Source organism: Zootoca vivipara, chromosome 2, assembly GCF_965207765.1.
Source record: "Zootoca vivipara chromosome 2, rZooViv2.hap1.1, whole genome shotgun sequence".
NCBI lineage: Eukaryota > Metazoa > Chordata > Lepidosauria > Squamata > Lacertidae > Zootoca > Zootoca vivipara.
The window spans coordinates 117,395,640-117,418,770 of record NC_142584.1 but is presented as its reverse complement, the minus strand read 5'-3'; the positions used below and the strand labels follow the sequence as shown (position 1 = coordinate 117,418,770).

Genomic DNA, 23,131 nt, shown 5'->3' with positions numbered 1-23,131 from the left:
TAGCTTGTGCGGTCCAGCACAGGATCAGCATCTTAGGAAAATATGGGATAATCCATGCAGACCTAGAAGCAGAGTCTGTCTCTCCCCCCACAGCCTGCTTTCCAGCTGCCGTTGGCCTTAGCCTGTTTACTCTCCCTTCATTTGCATCCTCACTCCATGGAGCTTGGGAGAGAATGACTAAAGGCAACTCCCTTTGGAAATGGAGGTTTGCAACTGAATTCCTTCATCACATGATCAAAGGTTGACTCCCAGGACAGAGCAGAAAAAAACCAACAGTGATTCGTTAACAAATTAAGGAGCTCAGAGTGCTTTAGAAAATAGCTTTGGAAAAGCCCCAACATTAGCAACGCTTTATTAATACACATTCAGCCATTTCCCATTTTAAAGCTACATTTTCATTTCAGTGTGAATTAAATCAATTATACTTAGCAAGGAGGAGGAGGGTGGCAAGAACACGAGGCAGGGAGCACCATGATCCTTGGACCCAGATCTTCTGCCCCTCCCAGATGTCCCCACCCAAGGCAAATGTCTCACTGTTTCTCATGGGGGGCTCCTCTGCACCCAGCGCCATCTTAAGCGCCCCTGTCGCCATGGTGCGGCGGATCTCTCTGGCGCCCATGTCGCCATGGCGCGCCGGATCTCTCCGGCGCCCTTCCGCCCCGTTTCCCAGCGCGGTGGGCGGGTGGGCGCAGCGCTGCTGCGTGGCGGGCGGGCGGGCAGACACAGCGCGATCTCTACGGCGCCCTCCCGCCTTGTTTCCCAGCGCGGTGGGCAGGTGGGCGCCGCGCGCAGCTGCGCAGCGGACTGGCGGGCCAGTGGGTGGGCGCCGCGAGCTGCGCCCTCCTGGCAGGCCGGCGCCATGGTGCCCTGCGCCACCGGGGGTCTATGATGAGCCGGCCCTGTCTGCTCCCACAGGAACCTCAGGAAAGAGCAGAGCTCACAGCAGGAAGAGAACTCAGATGAATTTTATGTTCCCTTTCTAAATATTAGAATGTATAAGTGTTAACATTGCATTGTCCCTTCCTAATCACAAGATAAAAATTGCTTGAAAATAACACCCATCTCCCTCACTGTCAATGAAAACTAGTAAATAAATAGAAAAAAAATCTACCCATGTGATGCTGAAACAAAACCTCACACATACACTATGTAGAAAAATGAAGGTTTACTCTCCCCTTCTCTCCTTCCTTCCTTCTTTCTCTCTCTTTCTTTCTCCCCCTACCTCTCTTCTCCCCCAACCTTATACAATATACAACATTAAAACCTTACATCAAATATAAGCGATCTATAGAAAGGACTTTATGATGATATGAAAATAAAGACAATGTATGGTCTTTTGTAACCCAAGAAAATCTTTAATAAAAACAATACATTATTGTGGTTTCCCCAGCCACTCTGGGCGGCTTCCAAAAGAAATATTAAAATACACTAATTTCTTAAAGATTAAAAGCTTCCCTAAACAGGGCTGCCTTCAGAAGTTCTCTAACAAAAATACAGGCATGGGCAGACATTCAGTTGTTTTTTGTATTTAATAAAAACCAACATTAATTGACAAGTAAGTTAGTAGTTAAGGGACCCAGGTGGCGCTGTGGGATAAACCACAGAGTCTAGGGCTTGCTGATCAGAAGGTCGGCGGTTCGAATCCCTGCAACGGGGTGAGCTCCCGTTGCTCAGTCCCAGCTCCTGCCCACCTAGCAGTTCGAAAGCACATCAAAGTGCAAGTAGATAAATAGGGACCGCTCCGGCAGGAAGGTAAACGGCGTTTCCGTGCGCTGCTCTGGTTTGCCAGAAGCAGCTTTGTCATGCTGGCCACATGACCCGGAAGCTTTCTGCGGACAAACGCCGGCTCCCTCGACCTATAGAGCGAGATGAGCGCCACAACCCCAGAGTCAGACACGACTGGACCTGATGGTCAGGGGCCCCTTTACCTTTACCTTTAAGTTAGTAGTTACTTTTTGTAATTAAACTATTCAAAGCAGGCTTGTGAAATTAGAAATAAAACAGGAATTGCGTGGTGCAACAGTCTAGCTCATTTTTGCGCCATCCTAGAAATCAAGTCTTCACAGATTTTTGTGAGTTCATTGTTTTATTTATATATATATATATATATATATATATATATATATATATATATATATATATATAAAAATAAAAATAAAGTATACCATATTCCGTGGGGGAGGGAAAATAATAATACAATGAATGTATCTAGTAGTATCACTGCCACAATGAACACAGTATAAAAGAAAAACAAAAACAAAATTTGCCATCAATAAATAGCACTAAAAACAACAACAACCGACGACAAACAAGTTGCTGCGGCCAAACATTTTTTTAATTTATATATTTATTTATACACTACTTGATTTAAAAAACAAACAAACAAACTTTGATGTGGTTGCAACATGATGCAACAACGACAGTAACAAAACTGATCCCCACCCAATCGGTTCAGGGGCTATCAGGTGGGCAAAGGGAAATGTTGGCATGATGGGATGCAGGTAAATGGTGAAGCATTATGGTGGTAGGAAAGTCGGAAGCTTCCTTACGCCGAGCCAGATTCTTGGTTCACCTACTTCATCCAGCTTCTCACTGACATGCAATGGCTCTTCCAGATACCATACTGGGTTCCCCTCCCAGACCTGAAGCGAAGCACCACAAGCATAGTGAAAGAAGCTGCCCCGCCACAGAAAAAAATAAGCGGACCTTCCCCGCTCCCCACACTCACACAGTTGCTAGGAAGGAGAGCAATGGACAGAGCAGTAGAATCATAGAATCATAGAGTTGGAAGAGACCACAAGGGCCATCCCAGTCCAACCCCCTGCCAAGCAGGAAACACCATCAAAGCATTCCTGACAGATGGCTGTCAAGCCTCTGCTTAAAGACCTCCAAAGAAGGACACTCCGTCACACTCCTTGGCAGCAAATTCCACTGTCGAACAGCTCTTACTGTCAGTTGATGTCTCCTGGGCAACATATAAAATGTGAAAGTCAGTCTCAAAATGTTCAGCTAACAAAGTGGGGGGGGGGAAGCAACTGAGAAACTGTAAATGCAGAAAATCTTGGACTTTTAACATATAGCTGTGGAGTTAGTGGCTACATAAAAACTAGTATTTGCATTTTTTTAATAGTCAAATGATATTTAAAGAAAGCACCCCTAAACTACAATTCAACCAATGAAATAACTGGATTCTGTATTACCAAAAATACAAGCAAGTTTGAGGTGCTTAAGGAAATGCCAAATTGTAGTTTTTGTTAGAAGCAAACAACATATGTGAGTTGCACCGGAAGCCAAATACAAATAGTTCCATGCTTGCTCTGTACTGGATTCATAGCTGTGACCAGTACAATTTTTCTAGAAAAAGAAGTGACAGAGAGCTCACCATGAACACTTATCTTGTTGTCTTATAATGGCAATGACACCCACATGAGAGGTGTCAGAACCCACCTGACAGGTGCTGGAACTGAGTTCTTGTGAGTTCCCCCTGAAAAAGCCCTCTCTGTGACTAATGAAGTGCTAATGCTGTGAGTCCCTCAGTGCTATGCTCAGGGTCTATGTATGTGTAAATAAAACCACATATCCTAAAAAAGCCACAGTCTTCTCTGTCCTTCATTCCAGGAAAACTGGACTCTGGGCAAGTGCTGGAACCCTGGAATATCTCACACCTCAGAGTTGGGGGCATAGCTGCCAAGTCTCCTGTTTTCCCCAGGAAATCCCCATTTTTCCAGCTGTTCCTAGCTGAAAAAACGGATTTTTTTGTTTCCCCCCTGGTTTATTCTGGCGCGGCGGCCATTTTGGAACTGGGTGGCGCATGCTCAGAAGCTACTTTTGATGCTGCTCTGCCCAGTTCCAAAATGGCTGCAGTGCGGGTTGACTTCCGCTCGTGCTCGTGGGAGTTATGGCTGACCCGTACCATCGCTCCCGACTCCCATGAGGAATTTTGGCGGCTGCCAGGGGAGTAAGGCAGTCCCCTGACTCCCCCGGGGGTGACGGGGGGGGGCCGCTGGCCCGCAGGTGCCCCTTAACCCACCCCGATTCCTGAAGGGGTGGGGGGGACTGGGCTAAGCACTCATGGGAGCCGGCACTCCTGAAGGCCCCCCATGCGAGCACGAACGCCATGAGTAAGAAGAATAATTAGATTTAAAACCATGGACATGCTTCAAAGGAAAGGGAGGAAGATACTGCCAGGACTTTATCAGCTTCTGAATGAGAAGAGCCGAGAGAGTATTTCATCAAGAGAAAAGAATGACTGGGGCGGAACGAAAAGGGAAGTGAACTTTCTATTTTCATATTTTAAGACGTACATATAACTTTCCTGGACGGACTGCCTGACTATTTTAGACAAATGAGAAATGGAAATGAACTGTGTGGCATTGGATCTTATTTAAATAGAGGATTATCATCTGGTATGATTTTAGAAAATGTTTTTTTTTAACTGGAAACCCTCCCTCCCCGGAACGTTTATCAGTACTGCCTGAATGCCGCTGACGAGTGGGATTTACGAGCTGTGGCGTCTTTGGAATCTGAGAGCTAATTGTGGTTTAATCGGAGTCTCGGACTGCAGGGTTCAGCAGAAAGGTGAGGAAAGCTATAAATCAATTACGGCCCCTCGCTAAAAAGCTGTTCTCTCGCTAAGTTCATAATCAGTTTGGAAGAAGAAGGTATATCCCGAGGCACTCAAGATGGCGCTGAGTTGTGGCGTATGTGAAAATTGATGGATAGTAGCAGCCAAACGGGAGTCTCGGAGTGCGGGGACCAGCTGAAGGACGAGGAAGGCTGTAAGTCAATCATAAGAGGTTATACATAATGTGAAACAGCTGTTCCACGCCAAAAGCTGGACTCGTGCAAAATCTATAAGAAGTTTGGAAGAAGAGTGCATAGAATCCGAGATTCCTAAAATGGCGCTGGTTTGTGTCGGACTGTTGATGTGGCAAGAAAGGCATACTGGACTAAGAGAGATTTATGGGGAGGTTGGACTGGATAAAAAACCCACACAGGAAAAATGGACAGTGTTAAATCTTGTTTGATGCTTATCTCAGAAGCTGCGACGAAAGATAAAAGAGAGAGGAAAACATCTAGAAGGATTATTGAAAAGATTGGGACTATGATGGATAACAGCAAGATTTTGACAATAGGATTAGGATGGCAATGTTAACAGCTGCTTAAAATCCCAGGACTTTGGAGCATGGGGAGTCGAAAAAAAATTGTTTTAAGGATTTGGCATAATATTTGGCTTAATTGATATGTATATGTATAATTGGATATAATTGAAATAATTGAATTGTTTTTTTTAATTGGAAAATTTAATAAAAAAGTATTTGTAAAAAAAAAAAAATGGCTGCAGTGCGACTTCCGGTCTGCAATTTCCGGCCTGGTCCCTTATTTCTCTGACAGCATCTTGGCAGGTATAGTTGGGGGTGTCATTTAACAGAATTATGTTTTTATATTACTCTATTTTTTTGTAAATCACCCAATTGTGAATGTAGTACCGGAATACACTTCATAAAATTGAGAGAGAGAAAAAAGCGACTTTCTGAAGACAGGTATGCCGGTTTCATAATTATTGTGCTGAACTGTGACAGAGCAACGGGAACTCACCCCGTCGCGGGGATTCGAACTGCCAACCTTCTGATTGGCAAGCCCAAGAGGCTCAGTGGTTTAGACCACAGCACCACCAGCTCCTGCCAAACTAGCAGTTTGAAAGCATGCCAGTGCAAGTAGATAAATAGGTACGGCTGCAGCGGGAAGGTAAACAGCTTTTCTGTGGCTCTGGTTTTCGTCACAGTCAAATCAGAAAAGTATACAACAAGCTTCAAACACCTTCATTTGTCTTCATCATGAGATGCTCTTTTGTATTCAGATCAGGCCTCAGCACAATAATGTAGCACTTGAGAAGGAAGATGCAGCCCAGAAGCCCAGCACTGGAGGCCAACATAGAGAAGATCTGCACAGCCACCATGTACTTCCCCTTGGTGCTCAGATAGGTGGGCACAAAAGACACCCAAACACTGCAGAATACCAGCATGCTGAAGGTGATCAGCTTGGCTTCATTGAAGGACCCTGGAAGCTTTCTAGCTAGGAAAGCCACCGTAAAGCAGATGGCCGCCAGGAAGCCCATGTAGCCGAGGACAGTGTAAAACATGACAACAGATCCTTCATTGCATTGCAGGATGATCTCTCCAGCCTGGGAGTGCATGTCAGAGGCTGTGTATGGAGGAGAGGTACCCAGCCAGATGACACAGATGAGAATTTGGATACCGGAACAGGAAATAACAATGGAATTAGCCAGACTCTTTCCTAGCCATCTCCTCACCCGGTTTCCTGGCTTAGTGGCCAGGAAGGCCATCACAACGGTAATAGTTTTTGCCAACAAAGAAGAGACAGCAACTGAGAAGATGATGCCAAAGGCGGTCTGCCTGAGAAGGCAGGTCACTTTCCTTGGCCGGCCTATAAACAGAAAGGAGGACAAAAAGGAAAGGAGGAGGGAGACAAGGAGGATGTAGGAAAGGTCCCTGTTGTTGGCTTTGACAATGGGAGTGTCAATATATTTAATGAATATTCCTAAAACAAGGCCTGTGATTAAGGACAAAAACAGGGCAGTGGAAGCCAAGAGGGTCCCCAGATATTCATCATAGGACAGGAAGGTGATAATTTTGGGGGTGCATTGATCTCTGTCCTTGTTAGGGTGTTGATCTTCTGGACATTTGGTGCAGTGGTCTGCATCTGGAAAAAAAGAGTGTCTGCATGAACATATTCCTGTACACTAGCAAAAAAAGCAGGTCCATTTTGAATCCAGCTACCCCCTACAAATGGAAATAGTGATGGGACTTGCAGTGTCTGCTAATCAACACAGAGTTGGTCCTTTCCGTGTAGGTCCCTAGTGCAGATACCCCCTTATTCCCCTCCCAAGGAAGAGCTTAGAGTGATCTAGAAGCTCCAAGTTGTTAATTGCAGCTACATCTGCTCTCACCCCAACACCAGGTGTTGTCAGATGGGTGCAGATGACCACTTGAAGACCGGAGCAGCAAATGACAATGGAGTTGGCCAGACTTTTCCCCAGCTATCTTCTCACCCTGTTCCCTGGCTTTGTGGCCAAGAAGGCCAGCACCACAGTGATGGTTTCTGCCAACACAGAAGAGACGGCAACTGAGAAGATGATGCTGAAGGTCGTTATCTGGAGAAGGCAGGTCACTTTCCCTTGGCCTCCCAATGAAGAGGGAGGAGGACAAAAGGGAAAGCAGGAGGGAGATAAGGGCAATGTAGGAGAGGTCCCTGTTGTTGGCTTTGACTATGGGAGTGTCAAGAAATTTATCAAAGATGCCTCACACAAAGCCTGTAATGGAAAACAAGAATAGGGCCAAGGAAACCAAGAGTATTCCCAAAGATTCTTCAATGGACAGGAAGGTGATATTTTTGGGGACACATTGATCTTGGGCTTTAATTGGATGCTGATCTTCAGAACATTTGGTGCAAAGCTCTGCATCTAAAAAGAATTAGTAAATATTTTTAAAATGTATGTTACCTGCTCTTCATTTTAACAACGATCCCAAAGTGGGCTAGATAATTGATTTTTAAAAACACAATGCTTAAAATATTAGAAGGAAAAATAGTACTCTTTACAGTCTAATAAACCAGCAAACAATATTTAAGCAAATATTCGCCTGCCAAGGAAAAACAAAACAAGAGGAAGCAAGTATGTCTTCAGCTGGCACTGAAGACTCATTTCAGCGCTGGCTATACCTCAGAATTATTTTCTTAATCATGAAGTTTCTTTTTCTTTTTTTATGCCTATCAGATCCCTGCCCTTTCTTTTCTTTTCTTTTCTTTTCTTTTTCACTTGAAACAATTACAATATTTGAAATAAAAAAACAAAACCACACAATAAATATTGACTCTCCTCCCATGGTGCATTTTATTACATTCTTTTTTGACTCCATATTCTGATTTCTACCTATATCTTACAGGTGTAACTCGGAAAATTAGAATATCGTTGAAAAGTGCATTTATTTCAGTAATGCAACTTAAAAGGTGAAACCAATACATGAGATAGATGCATGACATGCAAAGCCAGATATGTCAACCCTTTCTTTGTTGTAATTGTAATTATTTGTCGTTAGGCGGGTCAATTATAAATGGAATGTAACTAATGAAATGTAATAGCGATGTTTATTTTTGTATTATTGTAACTATTTGTTTTATTACTGTGGAATTTCCAAAAGAAAGCATTTGTAAAAATTAAAGAAAAATAAAAAAAGAATAAGCTGCATTACTGAAATAAATGCACTTTTCGACGATATTCTAATTTTCACCTGTATTTTCACCTGTATTTTCCACCATCTTTATATCTCAGTATTTTTCTATTACTCTTAACTTTTTAATATGTTTACAGTATGTCTCCAGATAATCTATAAGCATTTTCAATCTTTCTCAAATAGTTTTTTATCCTGATCTCTTATTCTATTTGCCAGTCTTGCCATTTCTATTTATTCTATTAACATCATCTGCCATTCTTCCCTTGGTATTGTATCTTCCCTCCACTTCTGAGCATTAGGTCTAATTTGATCCAAGTGGTTTGGAATCAGGATCTCTTATGGACCACCACATGGTCTAGTAGTGGAAAACTTTCCCAACTAATCCTGTCTCCTCCCACTTTATCCATCATAGAATCATAGATTTGTATAATTGGTGGAAGGAACCCTGAAGGTCACCCAGTCCAACCCCATGACTAAAATATCTCCTCTTAATTTTCTCTTTTCTGGGCTAAACATACCCAACTCCTTCACCTGTTCCTCATAAGGCTTGGTTTCCAGACCCTTGAACAACTTGGTTATCCTCCTCTGCACATGTTCCAGCGTGCCAATATCCTTCTTAAATTTTGGTACCCAGAACTGGAAACAGTACTCCAGGTGGCGTCTGACCAAGGCTGAATAGAGAGGTGCTATTACTTCCTTTGACCTGGACACCAGAATATCATTAGCCTAGAATAACATTAGTTGTTTTATTTACTGGTATGTATTTTTTCCTGCTGCTGCAGCATCACACTGTTGACTCATGTTAAGTTTGTGGTCTACTAAGAAACTTTCACACTTTCTCCAGAAAGAGGCCCTTTCCTCAGCAGTCAGTCACCTACCTTCCTGAGCAGAGATGGTCCCTTCTGGGCAAGGAGAGCAGCTGTAACAACAAAAGGGCTTGCCTTCTTGAACCTCCTGGGCATATCCAGGGAGACAGCTATTGGTACATCTCGAGCGAGGCACAGCCTAACCACAAAGATAAAGACCATCAAACACAAAGTATTGGAGGCTTTTTTGCCCGTGGGAGCAAGTCTTCGGATAGGTACATACCACATACCACATACCACATATATAAAGCACATCTAAAGCCCTTGACATTCTGCAAAGGGGCAGATAAATAAATTAGTAGTAGTAGTAGCAGCAGCAGCAGCAGCAGCCATAGAAACTGAGTGGAACCTTAGTGTTATGCTTGTCTTTGCTGCCCAATGCCCTCAAGCCTCTCAAGAAAAGGGAATAAGACACCAGCCCAGCTCTCAAGAGGGCTGAAACTCAGAGCTTCTTGGAGCTAGAGTTTCTTCCATGAAGAATCATAGAATCATAGAGTTGAAAGAGACCACAAGGGCCATCCAGTCTAACCCCCAAGCAGGAAACACCATCGAAGCACTCCACATAGACCGAGACTGTACACTGGCCCAGAAGTTACTTGCTAACAGTCCTTCATTGATCCTTTTCTGTCTTTCTGGCCAGACCCATCCTCATGGCAGGTGTACCAAAAGCTGTCGCCCTGGATATGCCAAGAAGGTTCAGGAAGGGAAACCCATTTGCTGCCATGCATGTGCTCCATGTGCGGAAGGGATGATCTCCACTCAGGAAGGTAGGAGACTTCAGAGGAATGTGCAGCAAAAAGTGCAATAATATATGTCCTTGGTTGAGGAATATTCAAGCATAATCTTAATAAAGTTTCAACAGTGATTTACATAGTCTTAATAAAGCTTTCCAGGTACCAACGAGACAGGCTTGAGTTTGTAAGAATTAGGCAGGGTTGCTGCATCTGGTAGGCTCCCTTGAACCAGTCATTGTGGCAAAGTAGCTAGGATGTTTGGTTTGTACTGGGAAGACCAGAGTTCCAGTCCATGTTCCTCCAAGGAACCTTTTTCTGTAAATTACACCCATCTGAGAACACCTGGTTTGGGGTTGAGAGCAGATGTAGCTGCAATTAATAACTTGGAGCTTCTAGATCACTCCAAGCTCTTCCTTGGGAGGGGAATAAGGGGGTATCTACAATAGGGAACTGCATGGAAAGGACCAACTCTGTGTTGATTAGCAGAAACAGCAAGTCCCATCACTGTTTCCATTTGTAGGGGATGGCTGGATCCAAAATTGACGTGCTTCCCCCCCCCCTAGTGTACATGAATATGTTCATGCAGATGCTCTTCTTTTTCCAGATGCAGACCACTGCACCAAATGTCCAGAAGATCAACACCCTAACAAGGACAGAGATCAATGCATCCCCAAAATTATCACCTTCCTGTCCTATGATGAATATCTGGGGACCCTCTTGGCTTCCACTGTCCTGTTTTTGTCCTTAATCACAGGCCTTGTTTTAGGAATATTCATTAAATATCTTGACACTCCCATAGTCAAAGCCAACAACAGGGACCTTTCCTACATCCTCCTTGTCTCCCTCCTCCTTTCCTTTTTGTCCTCCTTTCTGTTTATAGGCCGGCCAAGGAAAGTGACCTGCCTTCTCAGGCAGACCGCCTTTGGCATCATCTTCTCAGTTGCTGTCTCTTCTTTGTTGGCCAAAACTATTACCGTTGTGATGGCCTTCCTGGCCACTAAGCCAGGAAACCGGGTGAGGAGATGGCTGGGAAAGAGTCTGGCTAATTCCATTGTCATTTCCTGTTCCGGTATCCAAATTCTCATCTGTGTCATCTGGCTGGGTACCTCTCCTCCATTCTCAGACTCTGACATGCACTCCCAGGCTGGAGAGATCATCCTGCAGTGCAATGAAGGATCTGTTGCCATGTTCTACACTGTCCTTGGCTACATGGGCTTCCTGTCTGTCATCTGCTTCATGGTGGCTTTCCTAGCAAGGAATCTGCCTGCAGCCTTCAATGAAGCCAAGCTGATCACCTTCAGCATGCTGGTCTTCTGCAGTGTTTGGGTGTCCTTTGTGCACACCTATCTGAGCACCAAGGGGAAGTACATGGTGGCCGTGCAGATCTTCTCTATGTTGGCCTCCAGTGCTGGGCTTCTGGGCTGCATCTTCCTTCCCAAGTGCTACATTATCATACTCAGGCCAAGTCTGAATACAAAGGAGCACCTGACTACAAAGACTTAATATAGCACCTGATTCCTAGAATATGTTTTTGGTTTTTTGCAATTGATAGCCAGCAAGGTAGCAATAAAGCCAGGACACATGAGTTGGGAATGTATCTCCTTAGAAGCTATTGTTTCGGAAATCAGAACACAAAATAAACATTTGAATCATATTCCAGCCTTACTACTGTTCGTTTATTTACCTTTTCTGAATACTGTTTATATATACCAGGGGTCAGCAAACTTTTTCAGCAGGGGGCCGGTCCACTGTCCCTCAGACCTTGTGGGGGGCCGGACTATATTTTGAAATAAAATATGAACGAATTCCTATGCCCCACAAATAACCCAGAGATGCATTTTAAATAAAAGGACACATTCTACTCATGTAAAAACATGCTGATTCCCGGATCGTCCGGGGGCCGCATTGAGAAGGCGATTGGGCCACATCCGGCCCCCGGGCCTTAGTTTGGGGACCCCTGATATATACTGTTTATATGTTTTGCCTGATAAGAAATCGTTATCAAAATCCAATAATAATGAATGCTGCTCATTAAGAGAAAAAAAGATCGGTGGTTGCAAGAATCAATGATCCCAACTCTGAACAAAATGCTTCTGAAACCTGAAAGCAGGATGTCCTTATTGGGTATCGCTTTGAAATGAATTGATGGGTACATGGACCGTAATAAAGATTGTTGTTGTTGGAAAAAAAGTTTTTTAGATAGTATTACAAATAAATTACTTATGCATTGTTTTTTCAAAATGAAAAGAAACATATTCCATTGGTACCTCTTTATTTTCTGCTGTGCGTATCAAGAGGGTCAGCTTGAATATTGCTGCCCTGGGTGTTCCGATGCCACCTGGAGGCAGCCCACAGAAGTCCTGGTGTGCTGAAGGTGGCAGGCGAGAAAAAAGGAGACTGGAAATGAGCAGGTCGCAAAGTGAGGGATGCGATGAGAGCTGCAGGGGACATGGCAGCTCAGGAATCATAGAATCATAGAGTTGGAAGAGACCACAAGGGCCATCCAGTCCAACCCCCTGCCAAGCAGGAAACACCATCAAAGCATTCCTGACAGATGGCTGTCAAGCCTCTGCTTAAAGACCTCCAAAGAAGGAGACTCCACCACACTCCATGGTAGCAAATTCCACTGGGTTGTTTCTTTCAAGAGCTATTCCCAGCCACTTCTTATTGGGAACTCCTTGATTTGGGCAAACAATCTCCCAGCCTTAGGCGAACACTTGGCCTAGCACCCTACCATAGACTGTGTGTACTTGGCAAACAGTGAGTTAGCCAAGTAAGGCCTGGGACTCAGCTACGTTCATAAAGGTAAAATGCTTTATATGTGTTATAGCATTGTGACACCAGATGGCACTGTGGAGTCCCATTTATCACCAACGGGATTTCCCTGTAGGAAGTTAACAATGTGTTCAACTGAATCGCTTCTTTTATGTGTCTAGATCCAGCCCTGGTATAAATTCTGGAGGACTGACTTTCTGCCTTCGCCTGTTCAAAAGAGAAGGATCTTCTGCTTACGGCTTACTCACTCCATTCATCTGTGAGGCCTTGAGTTGTCCTTGGATATTGTGAAATTATCAGAATCAAGAGCTAGTGTGGCCTTCATCTCTTGCATGTGGGTCCTCCCTTTCCTCCATTCCTAGTCAGCATGTTGCTGTAGCGGAACCAAATTTGGTAGGAACTGTGCCCCTTTTTGCATCAGAGTCCATATCCCAACCCATTATGAAAGCCTCACAGATAATTTTAAAAATGGTTTCCCCCACCTGGTGAAATTGCCTGGGCCACGCAATGTCATCCTGGTCAATGGTGAGATTTACATCTGGACCGGATGCTTGTCTCTTTATATTGCCAACCTTCATTTGAACGGTGGTTTTATTGGGAAAAGCCAATACATTCACAATATCAAAGTCAGCTGCCAGGGCCCCATTCTCATCCAAATATGCCCCATCCACGGAAGTATTGTAGAGCTGGACATCTGCCAGGAAAAGGTGAAGCTAGAATGATGGAGAAAACACCAACTTTTAGGAAGCAGGAAAAGAAGGTTGGATATTCCAGCCCTGCCCAGTTTGAGCTCTCATTCTCCTTTGATCCAGGACTCACAAAGGCTGCGCATTTCCCCTGCTATATTCACAAATTGCTCTGACTGGTCCGCTCTAGCTCTTTCTCAAGAAAGAGTAACTAGCATTAGAGTCCTTGAAATATATAAGCTTGGTTTGAGAGAATTCTGTAAGCAGAAGGTGGACCATCTCTGGCTTCAAATTCTGGGCACCTCATTTCAGCTTTCAGTCCAGGTGGAAGTGGAAAGCCTGTGGAGATATTCCCAGCAGCCTCTGAGGCAGGCTGGAGAACAGTGCTTGACTGAAATTTTGGGGACTAGGGGAGATGACTTTTTCTTTTTTTTCTCAAAAATTATTTTCTGTAGCACAAATAGATGAACTTTTGCCTATTAATGACTAAAATGAGGTATATTCCATTGAAATATTTAAAAAGGTTACGCACAAACCGTTTTAAAATTTTTTTGTATGCCGTTTTACCATTTCATAAAATTGTATTAGCAATTCTCTATATATTTTGTATCAAATTTGGACACAACATTCCACAATGGGGAGTGTTCTTAGCAACATAGAGTATACAAATGTCACCTGCGCAAGGTAAAAACCCCTTTTTGGGACCTCAAAACTCAGCCAGCAGACCCTGGGAAAAGAACATACAGGAGAGGTAGCAAAACATCGCCCTCTAGCGGCGTCTATACTGTTACTGCAGCTTTAAAAAAGCTTCCTTGTGTGTTTGACGACCCTATATAATGTTGTATATATGTGACTCTAAAGCTTGGGTTCAATTTTATATCTGCTTACAGTGACTTCAAAAATGGTCAAAAAAACTGATGAATAGAAATTTTTAAATCATTTTGTGCAAGAGGTTTTTTGAAAGTAAGATTTTATCTAATCTTTAATGAAAGCTCATCAAATTATGATACAGGGAAATGAGGTTGTAAAAAAGTCATCACCCTATTGGGGACCCTTAAACAGTCATGGGAGCCCCTTCGCAACCAGCAATGAAGTCTGGGTAACCACTGTTCTCTTCTTCAATGGACTGGTTCCACGACAGATCACCACATCTTTACAACAGCTGTGCTACCGCCTTTGAAACTTTGGGATTGTTGAAAAACACACAACAACAAATTAATCAATTTGAGTCACGCAAATCATAGAATCATAGAGTTGGAAGAGACCACAAGGGCCATCCAGTCCAACCCCCTGCCAAGCAGGAAACACCATCAAAGCATTCTTGACATATGCCTGTCAAGCCTCTGCTTAAAGACCTCCAAAGGAGGAGACTCCACCACACTCCTTGGTAGCAAATTCCAAATCAAATTGGGTCTACAAGATGCAATTAAACAATGTGGACTAAAGTCACTTCTGGGACCCCTCTGGGATGAGGGGCTTGGAAGCTTATCCTTCCAAGATTATCCTTATCCTTAGTAGATCTGCCCCTGCTGGATCTCATCAAACTAATCCAATATGGGAGCTGCATTCCAACAATATCTGAAGGGCCACAAGTTGCCCCCAACCCAGCTTTTTATTATTTACGGTATATGTTTCATTTCTATATCCCACTTTTTTCCTCACGGTGCCAGAGGAGGGCTATAAGAATTACTCGATTCGCTGCAGTATTCAGCAGAGATGTCTGCAATGGAAAAGGGGTACCTGCCATGGCTGAACCCTCTGATGTTTCCACCTGCCTCCACCTTTCATCACCAGCCTCCTGGATCGGGATGAATATGCAGTGTTCAAGGCATGTGCCACAGCCTGGACAGTTCTGTAAATACTATAGCCAGCTAGAGATACGACTCTTTGAAGCATTTCCCGGGGAATCAACATGTCCTTCTGTGTACATCTTTTCCGACCTTTGACAGAGAATGTGCGCTTTGAATCCAAACAGGCAAATGCTTTCTCCCCAAACAGATAGACAGCAGAGAGAAGTGGTTGGAGAGCATCATGTTTGGGCCTTTTGTGTGCCTGGATTGCGAAGGTCAAAGAACCATGGATGAACTGCAGGTTGATAATGTTGTAGGAAAAGCGCAAGGTTGTGTCTAGCAGAACTGTAGAGATCCAAACTTTCCCTTCAACTGATTTGACTGACTTTGCAGATAGTTGAACCCAGAGGGCTAGGCACGACATGGAGTCATAATCTGCATAGTGAACAAATACATTGGCTTTTCCTGCCAGAAAGCCAGAAAGCAGGCGTGACCACTTTGCTGTAACATTATACATGAAAGTTGTCAGCGATGTGATTTTGACTGAGAAAGAAACACATATCGCGCTCATGCTGAACGCTGCGGTCAAGGCCTTCACAAACCTTTCTCCACTGTCAGAGTCTGGAGCAAAAAGACCGACCCATGTCCATCTGAAATGCAGGAGCAATTTGACAATTGCCAGATATTGATACTTTTCTTTTGGGACCTCCCGGTAGACAAAAGGGAACAGTGTTTTATCATTTAAAACACCACCAAAAAAGCCATAGCTGACCTAGTGAGAAATGGAGGAGGTGGGTGTTCAGTTTTCATGGCAAACTTTTTACATTTTTAAACCCCCCAAAAACATTATTTGTTCAGCTAAAATTAACATTGTTTTTACACGCTACCCCAATCTCTGAGTGGTGAGAGAGTCCAGGGGTTCCTATACTTGCTGAGAACTTGGTTTCCTTAGAATGAAGATCAGTGAAGAATGTGGGGTCTTCAGGATATATGGGTTAGTGTTTTTTTACACATGTATACAGTCTGATGTTGCCCAGGATGTCAATATTTATTCTTGCCATCTCATTTTTGACCACATCCAGCTTACCTTCATCCATGGTTCTTACATTCCAGGTTCCTATGCAATATTTTTCTTTACAGCATCGGACTTTCCTTTCGCTTCCAGGCATATCCGCAACTGAGCGACCTTTCGGCTTTGGCCCAGCTGCTTCATCAGTTCTGAATCTACTTGTACTTGTTCTCTGCTCTTCCTCAGTAGCATGTTGGACGCCTACTGACCTGAGGGGCTCATCTTCCAGCGTCATAACTTTTATATGCCTGTTGTCTTTGTCCATGGAGTTTTCTTGGCAGGGATACTGGAGTGGCTTCCCAGTTCCTTCTCCAGGTGGACCATGTTTAGTCAAAACTCTCCACTATGACCTGTCCATCTTGGGTGGCCCTGCATGGCATAGCTCATAGCTTCTCTGAGTTATTCAAGGCCCTTCGCCACGACAAGGCATTGATCCATGAAGGGGATCAATTGATTATATTCTATGCAGCCAAAGATGGAGAAGCTCTATACAGTCAGCAAAAACAAAACCTGGAGCTGACTGTGGCTCAGATCATCAGCTTCTAATAGCAAAATTCCAGCTTAAACTGAAGTAAGTGGGGAAAACCACTGGGCCAGTAAGATTCAATCTAAATCAAATCCCTTATGAATACACAGTGGAAGTGAGGAACAGGTTTAAGGATTTAGATTTGGTGGACAGAGTGCCTGAAGAACTATGGATGGAGGCTCGTAACATTATACAGGAGGCAGCAACGAAAACCATCCCAAGGAAAAGGAAATGCAAGAAAGCAAAATGGCTGTCCAACGAGGCCTTACAAATAGTGGGGGAGAGGAGGCAAGCAAAATGCGAGGGAGATAGTGAAAGATACAGGAAACTGAATGCAGATTTCAAAAAAACAGCAAGGAGAGACAAGAGGGCCTTCTTAAATGAGCAATGCAAAGAAATAGAGGAAAACAATAGAATGGGGAAAACCAGAGATCTGTTCAAGAAAATTGGAGATATGAAAGGAACATTTCGTACAAAGATTACCATAATAAAGGACAAAAGTGGTAAGGACCTAAGAGAAGCAGAAGACATCAAGAAGAGGTGGCAAGAATACACAGAGGAATTATACCAGAAAGATATGGAGGTCTCGTACACCCCAGGTAGTGTGGTTGCTGACCTTGAGCCAGACATCTTGGAGAGTGAAGTCAAATGGGCCTTAGAAAGCACTGCTAATAACAAGGCCAGTGGAAGTGATGATATTCCAGCTGAACTATTTAAAATTTTAAAAGATGATGCTGTTAAGGTGCTACATCCAATATGCCAGCAAGTTTGGAAAACTCAGCAATGGCCAGAGGATTGGAGAAGATCAGTCTACATCCCAATTCCAAAGAAGGGCAGTGCCAAAGAATGCTCCAACTACCGCACAATTGCGCTCATTTCACACGCTAGCAAGGTTATGCTCAAAATTCTACAAGGCAGGCTTAGGCAGTATGTGGACCGAGAACTCCCAGAAGTGCAAGCTGGATTTCGAAGGGGCAGAGGAACCAGAGACCAAATAGCAAAAATGCGCTGGATTATGGAGAAGGCTTTGGCCAACTCATGAGAAGAGATGAATCCTTGGAAAAGACCCTGATGTTGGGAAAGATTGAGGGCACAAGGAGAAGGGGATGACAGAGGACGAGATGGTTGGACAGTGTTCTCGAAGCTACCAACATGAGTCTGACCAAACTGCGGGAGGCAGTGGAAGACAGGAGTGCCTGGCGTGCAATGGTCCATGGGGTCACGAAGATTCGGACACGACTAAACAACTAAACAACAACCACCTGATGTTACTAGGGAGGGACTCACAGCATTAGCCCCCCCCCAAAAAAAATTTTGCCTCTCCACGAGTCGCAGCTTTGGATCTAGCAAGGATCAAGCATGCTTCCAGCCGGCTTCCAGCTCCGCTCATGCACAGCTCTCTGGCTTTTGTTGGGGCAGGGGAATTAAATTTGGTTTTGCTCATTGAGGTGCTTAACTCAACAGCCAGAGCTATTACCCAGACAAAGGGACTGGTTGAACATGCTTGCTCTCATACATAGATACTGGATCCCAAGAATTGGAAGGGACTCGGGGCACCATCCAGACCACCCCCCCCCCCAAACTCATAACATTAATCCAGAAAATGCTTGTCAACCTTATGGAGGGAGGGAACCTTCTCAGTAGTGGCACCCTCTACCTGTGGAACGCCCTCCCACCAGATGTCGAAGAGAAAAACAACTACCAGACTTTTAGAGGACATCTGAAGGCAGCCCTGTTTAGGGAAGCTTTTAATCTTTAATAAATTAGTGTATTCTAATATTTCTGTTGGAAGCCGCCCAGAGTGGCTGGGGAAACCCAGTCAGATGGGCAGGGTATAAATAATAAATTAATAATAATAATAATAATAATTTGTAATATTTCAGAAGAGAATTAGACAAAGCCATGGAGGAGAGGGCTATTGGTGGCTACTAGCCACGATGACGATGCTCCACAGCTGGAAGCAGCAATGCTTCTGGACACCAGTTGCTGGAAATGGCAGCACAATAATGCTTTTGTGCTTTAGCCCTGCTTATAAGTTCCTCACAGACATCTTGCCAGCCACCGTGAGACCAAGGAGCTGAAACTGCTCAAAGTACAATGGAACCTCGAGTTGCAGACATAATCCACCCTGGAGGCACGTCCGCAACTCAAAGCTTTCGCATCTAGAAGCGACGTGTTTGCACATGCACACGACGCAATTTAGCACTTCCGCGCATGCGCTAGCGCCGAAGAGTGGCGAAACCCGGAAGTAACCCGTTCCAGTACTTCCGGGTTGCCGCGGGACGCAACATGAAAAGACGTAACCTGAAGCGGACACAACACGATGTATGATTATAACTTTCTTGGCAACCACATACATTCACAGATTCCACCTTTGCTGTCCTGCCATTAATTCCCATGCTGTAGCAATACAGGGGGATTCACCTAACAAGTCCTATCAGCAGGCCTGGATGGACAATACCCAAATTCAATGCCCCACCCCCCTGGTCTCAGTTAATCTTTACCACTGTATCCTCAGTCTTTCAGAAACTCAATAAAAAAAATTCCTTCAGTAGCACCTTAAAGACCAACTAAGTTTTTATTTTGGTATGAGCTTTCGTGTGCATGCACACTTCTTCAGATACAGTGAAATGAAAACTGTTTCAGAAACTCAGTTAATCTTTACCACTGTATCCTCAGTATTTCAGAACCGCCCCCCATCCCATTTACCTGTGGAATTTTATAGTTTTTTGACATGTCTGAAATCTGGGTAGAGACTTCAGAGTCAACGCCTTCGATAACAGCCGCCAGCTTACTCTCCCTTCCACAGATGTAGTTTGGAACATTCTTCTGCCCAGTAGAGAGCATGTCTATCATGGCATCATAAGTAATTCGAGCATCAAAATAGTTCTCATAGATGTTGCATCCAAGGCTGATATTGGGTAAGAGCCTGGGATTCTGATTGACCTCATGAACGGCAAACAGGAAGGACAGGATATCCGAGTATTTAACATCTCCCATCCTGCAACAAAACAAATGCATCACATTGTCATCCTGTACTTAACAGAAACATCTGGAGATAACATAATCATAAAATTGTAGAGTTGGAAGGAACCTCAAGGCTCATCTGATCCAAGGACCTGCAATTCAGGAATCTCAGCTAAAGTATCCCTGACTGGTGGCCATCCAACCTCTGCTTAAAAACCTCCAAGGAGGGAGTCCATTCCACTATTGTAGTGTTCTCTTTTAGGAATTTAGTGTATGAAACCAGGAAAACTTAACCAAGTGGTGGTTGAGAAGGAGGTCTAGAACCAAGGGTTCTTCGGACAGACTTTTTCTGCCTGGGTTGAGGGATTCTGATTTCTGAGAATTAAATTCCTTGCTAAAATCCATTTCTCTTGGTGCTGGAATCACGTTTCCAAGCTGAGTTCAAAAGATCAGGCATCTGTGCCTGTTTGTCTTCTAGCTGCCATAGCCATTTGGTGTTTGTATGGGAGAAAAGGTCAATTGCAAATCTTCCTTCCTGCTTGCCTTTGGAAACCTGTGAAACCTGTTTTTTTACCACGACAGTGCTAATCTCTACAAGAATTCCTGGCCCCTTTCCTGTCTTTAGATGTAGTCTCTTTGAAGTTCAGGAAGTCTTTTTAGCATCTTGGTGTTAGTTCCAGATCTTCCCAACAGTATCAGATTCAAGGTGGGAGGAAACCTGGGAGGGGTTTTAGAATTTAGGATGAATTCTATTGGATGATTTGAATCTTTGTAACCTTTTGATATTGTAATAAAAAGATCTGGCGAAGGGGAAGAGGCACGCACTTTCCCTCCCAGAGATTTGCTGGTTGAATCTCTGTGTCCTTTGTCTTTATGTCCATGTGGTTTTGCCACAACTATCAAATAGTTCTCACCACTAGTAAGTTCTTCCTGATGTTTAGTCAGAATCTCCTTTCTTCTCATCTGAATCATTTGGTCCATGCCCTACCCTCCCGAGCAGCAGAAAACAAGCTTGCTCTCTCCATGTGACAGCCCTTTAGATATTTGAAGCTGGTTATTGCATTATTGGATTATGGAGAAAGCTAGAGAGTTCCAGAAAAACATCTACTTCTGCTTCATTGACTATGCAAAAGCATTTGACTGTGTCAACCACAGCAAACTATGGCAAGCTCTTAAAGAAATGGGAGTGCCTGATAACCTCATCTGTCTCCTGATGAATCTCTATTTGAGACAATAAGCTACAGTTAGAACTGGATATGGAACAACTGATTGGTTCAAAATTGGGAAAGGAGTACGGCAAGGTTGTATATTGTCTCCCTGCTTATTTAACTTATATGCAGAATTCATCATGCAAAAGGTGGGGCTGGATGAATCCCAAACCGGAATTAAGATTGCCGGAAGAAATATCAACAACCTCAGATATGCAGATGACACAACCTTGATGGCAGAAAGTGAGAAGGAATTAAAGAACCTTTTAATGAGGGTGAAAGAGGAGAGTGCAAAATATGGTCTGAAGCTCAACATCAAAAAAACTAAGATCATGGCCACTAGTCCCATCACCTCCTGGCAAATAGAAGGGGAAGAAATGGAGGCAGTGAGAGATTTTACTTTCTTGGGTTCCATGATCACTGCAGATGGTGACAGCAGTCATGAAATTAAAAGACACCTGCTTCTTGGGAGAAAAGCAATGGCAAACCTAGACAGCATCTTAAAAAGCAGAGACACCACCTTGCCAACAAAGGTCCGTATAGTTAAAGCTATGGTTTTCCCAGTAGTGATGTATGGAAGTGGAGAGCTGGACCATAAAGAAGGCTGATCGCCGAAGAATTGATGCTTTTGAATTATGGTGCTGGAGGAGACTCTTGACAGTCCCATGGACTGCAAGAAGATCAAACCTATCCATTCTGAAGGAAATCAGCCCTGAGTGCTCACTGGAAGGACAGATCGTGAAGCTGAGGCTCCAATACTTTGGCCACCTCATGAGAAGAGAAGACTCCCTGGAAAAGACCCTGATGTTGGGAAAGATTGAGGGCACAAGGAGAAGGGGACAACAGAGGACGAGATGGTTAGACAGTGTTCTTGAAGCTACGAACATGAGTTTGACCAAACTGTGGGAGGCAGTGCAAGACAGGGGTGCCTGGCGTGTCCATGGGGTCACGAAGAGTCAGATACGACTAAACGACTAAACAACAACATTGCATTACATGGCAGCCACATTGCAGCAAAAAATAATAGCAAGTAGTATTTCCCTGCTTTCTCCTTATGGGTGTTTTTTTTAAAAAAAGTCTAGGGCAGCAAACTCATGGCTGTGCAGTACATATGTTAGTTTTTTCCTGCCAGACACCCCCCAAAGTATTGGTGGGAGTTGTGGCGTAATATGCCTTGGGGGGGCAGTAGAGAGAGAGCGCTATAGCTTCCAAGGAAGGGGGAAGTTGGTGGCGTGGCTATCAAAGCATTGCTGGTATCAACCAGAGCTTTGCTGTAGGAAAAAAGGGTGCATGAACTTTAGCACCAGCATTCTGTGTCTCTTAAGGCATGCTGTTCTTTTAATTTAAGATCTATTTTCATTTAAGATGCATTTAAATAAGATATTGGCTCTCCTCCACCACCACATCCCATACCTGATAAATATGCTCTGGAGGAACCTAAATTTTCCACAATGAACATGCTTCTACTTACTACGGTAGAGCTGTAGCACAACCAAATTCAGCAGCAGCGACAGTGTGGTCTGGTGGTTAGAGTTTCAGGAGGATTGGGGGACCCTACGGAGTCAAAACCAGGAAAAGGAGCTTTAAATATGTTGCGAGATATTTCCTTACCGGGTAAGTGAGATAAAAGGAGAATTGTGGAATTTGTGCGAAAAACGCAGAGCATTCGTTGAAGATATGACCCCGCTGATGAGGTGGTCCCCTGGGCTGTAATAATTAAATTTGTCAGTTCGAGTCAATGCAAAACCTAAAGAGCATTTCGCCTTCAGCTTGCGACAGGCTGCAGGGAGTGTTTGAAACAGCAGCAGCAAGAGAATGTGGGGAGACATTCTGGCTATGCTTGCTACGGTCACCTCTCTGCTTTCACCACAGTGCCACAAGCTACCATGCACTGCTCTCCACTGCAGTTCCAGCTAATGAGAAGAAACTAAATCGCCTTTTGCAAGATCAAAGCTACCGTGGCTTTTCAAATTCAAGAGAAACCCAGACAGGGCTTCAGAGCCAAAGGGGGATTCTATGACACCTCAAATAGACATACTCCCTGTCAACAATCCTAAATCTCAGGCCACGGTTTCAGCAGAACTGGAGGTTTTTAACTTCTTCTGTGCAAGAAGTTGCCTCATGATGCTGTTCCCTCTGATATTTGTTGGACTGAAATGCAAACGATCAGGGTGGGCGGGGGTGGGGTGGGTTAGTCCATTGAACTTCCTCCAAGAAGAGGAGGAACAAATCACTGTTATTTTGGTAATTATAAAGGA

At 44.0% G+C, this 23,131-nt stretch overlaps 2 protein-coding genes across 2 annotated transcripts; one reads left to right on the top strand and one right to left on the bottom strand.

Moving 5' to 3' along the window:
* Positions 1-5,812: 5,812 nt before the first annotated feature.
* On the bottom strand, positions 5,813-19,698 carry LOC132591594 (vomeronasal type-2 receptor 26-like). Its single transcript, XM_088662533.1, has 3 exons — positions 19,408-19,698; positions 9,131-9,257; positions 5,813-6,723 (listed from the first exon to the last, which is right to left on the bottom strand). The coding sequence occupies exons 1-3, from the start codon at positions 19,696-19,698 to the stop codon at positions 5,813-5,815; spliced, it is 1,329 nt and encodes a 442-aa protein (XP_088518659.1).
* On the top strand, positions 9,771-11,355 carry LOC148687177 (vomeronasal type-2 receptor 26-like). The gene is made up of 2 exons (XM_088664260.1): positions 9,771-9,885; positions 10,457-11,355. Exons 1-2 carry the CDS (start codon positions 9,867-9,869, stop codon positions 11,353-11,355), a joined length of 918 nt encoding a protein of 305 aa, XP_088520386.1. The 5' UTR covers positions 9,771-9,866.
* Positions 19,699-23,131: the final 3,433 nt, after the last annotated feature.

Bases quoted from the DNA above. Each gene is read 5' to 3' on its own strand.
- LOC132591594 (XM_088662533.1), bottom strand. From the start codon at position 19,698: ATGGGAGATGTTAAATACTCGGATATCCTGTCCTTCCTGTTTGCCGTT. The intron at 9,258-19,407 runs GTAAATGGGATG...CTTTGTGGTTAG, and splicing joins AAAACTATAAAATTCCACAG to GCTGTGCCTCGCTCGAGATG. The intron at 6,724-9,130 runs GTAGGTGACTGA...CTTTTTTTCCAG, and splicing joins GACCATCTCTGCTCAGGAAG to ATGCAGACCACTGCACCAAA.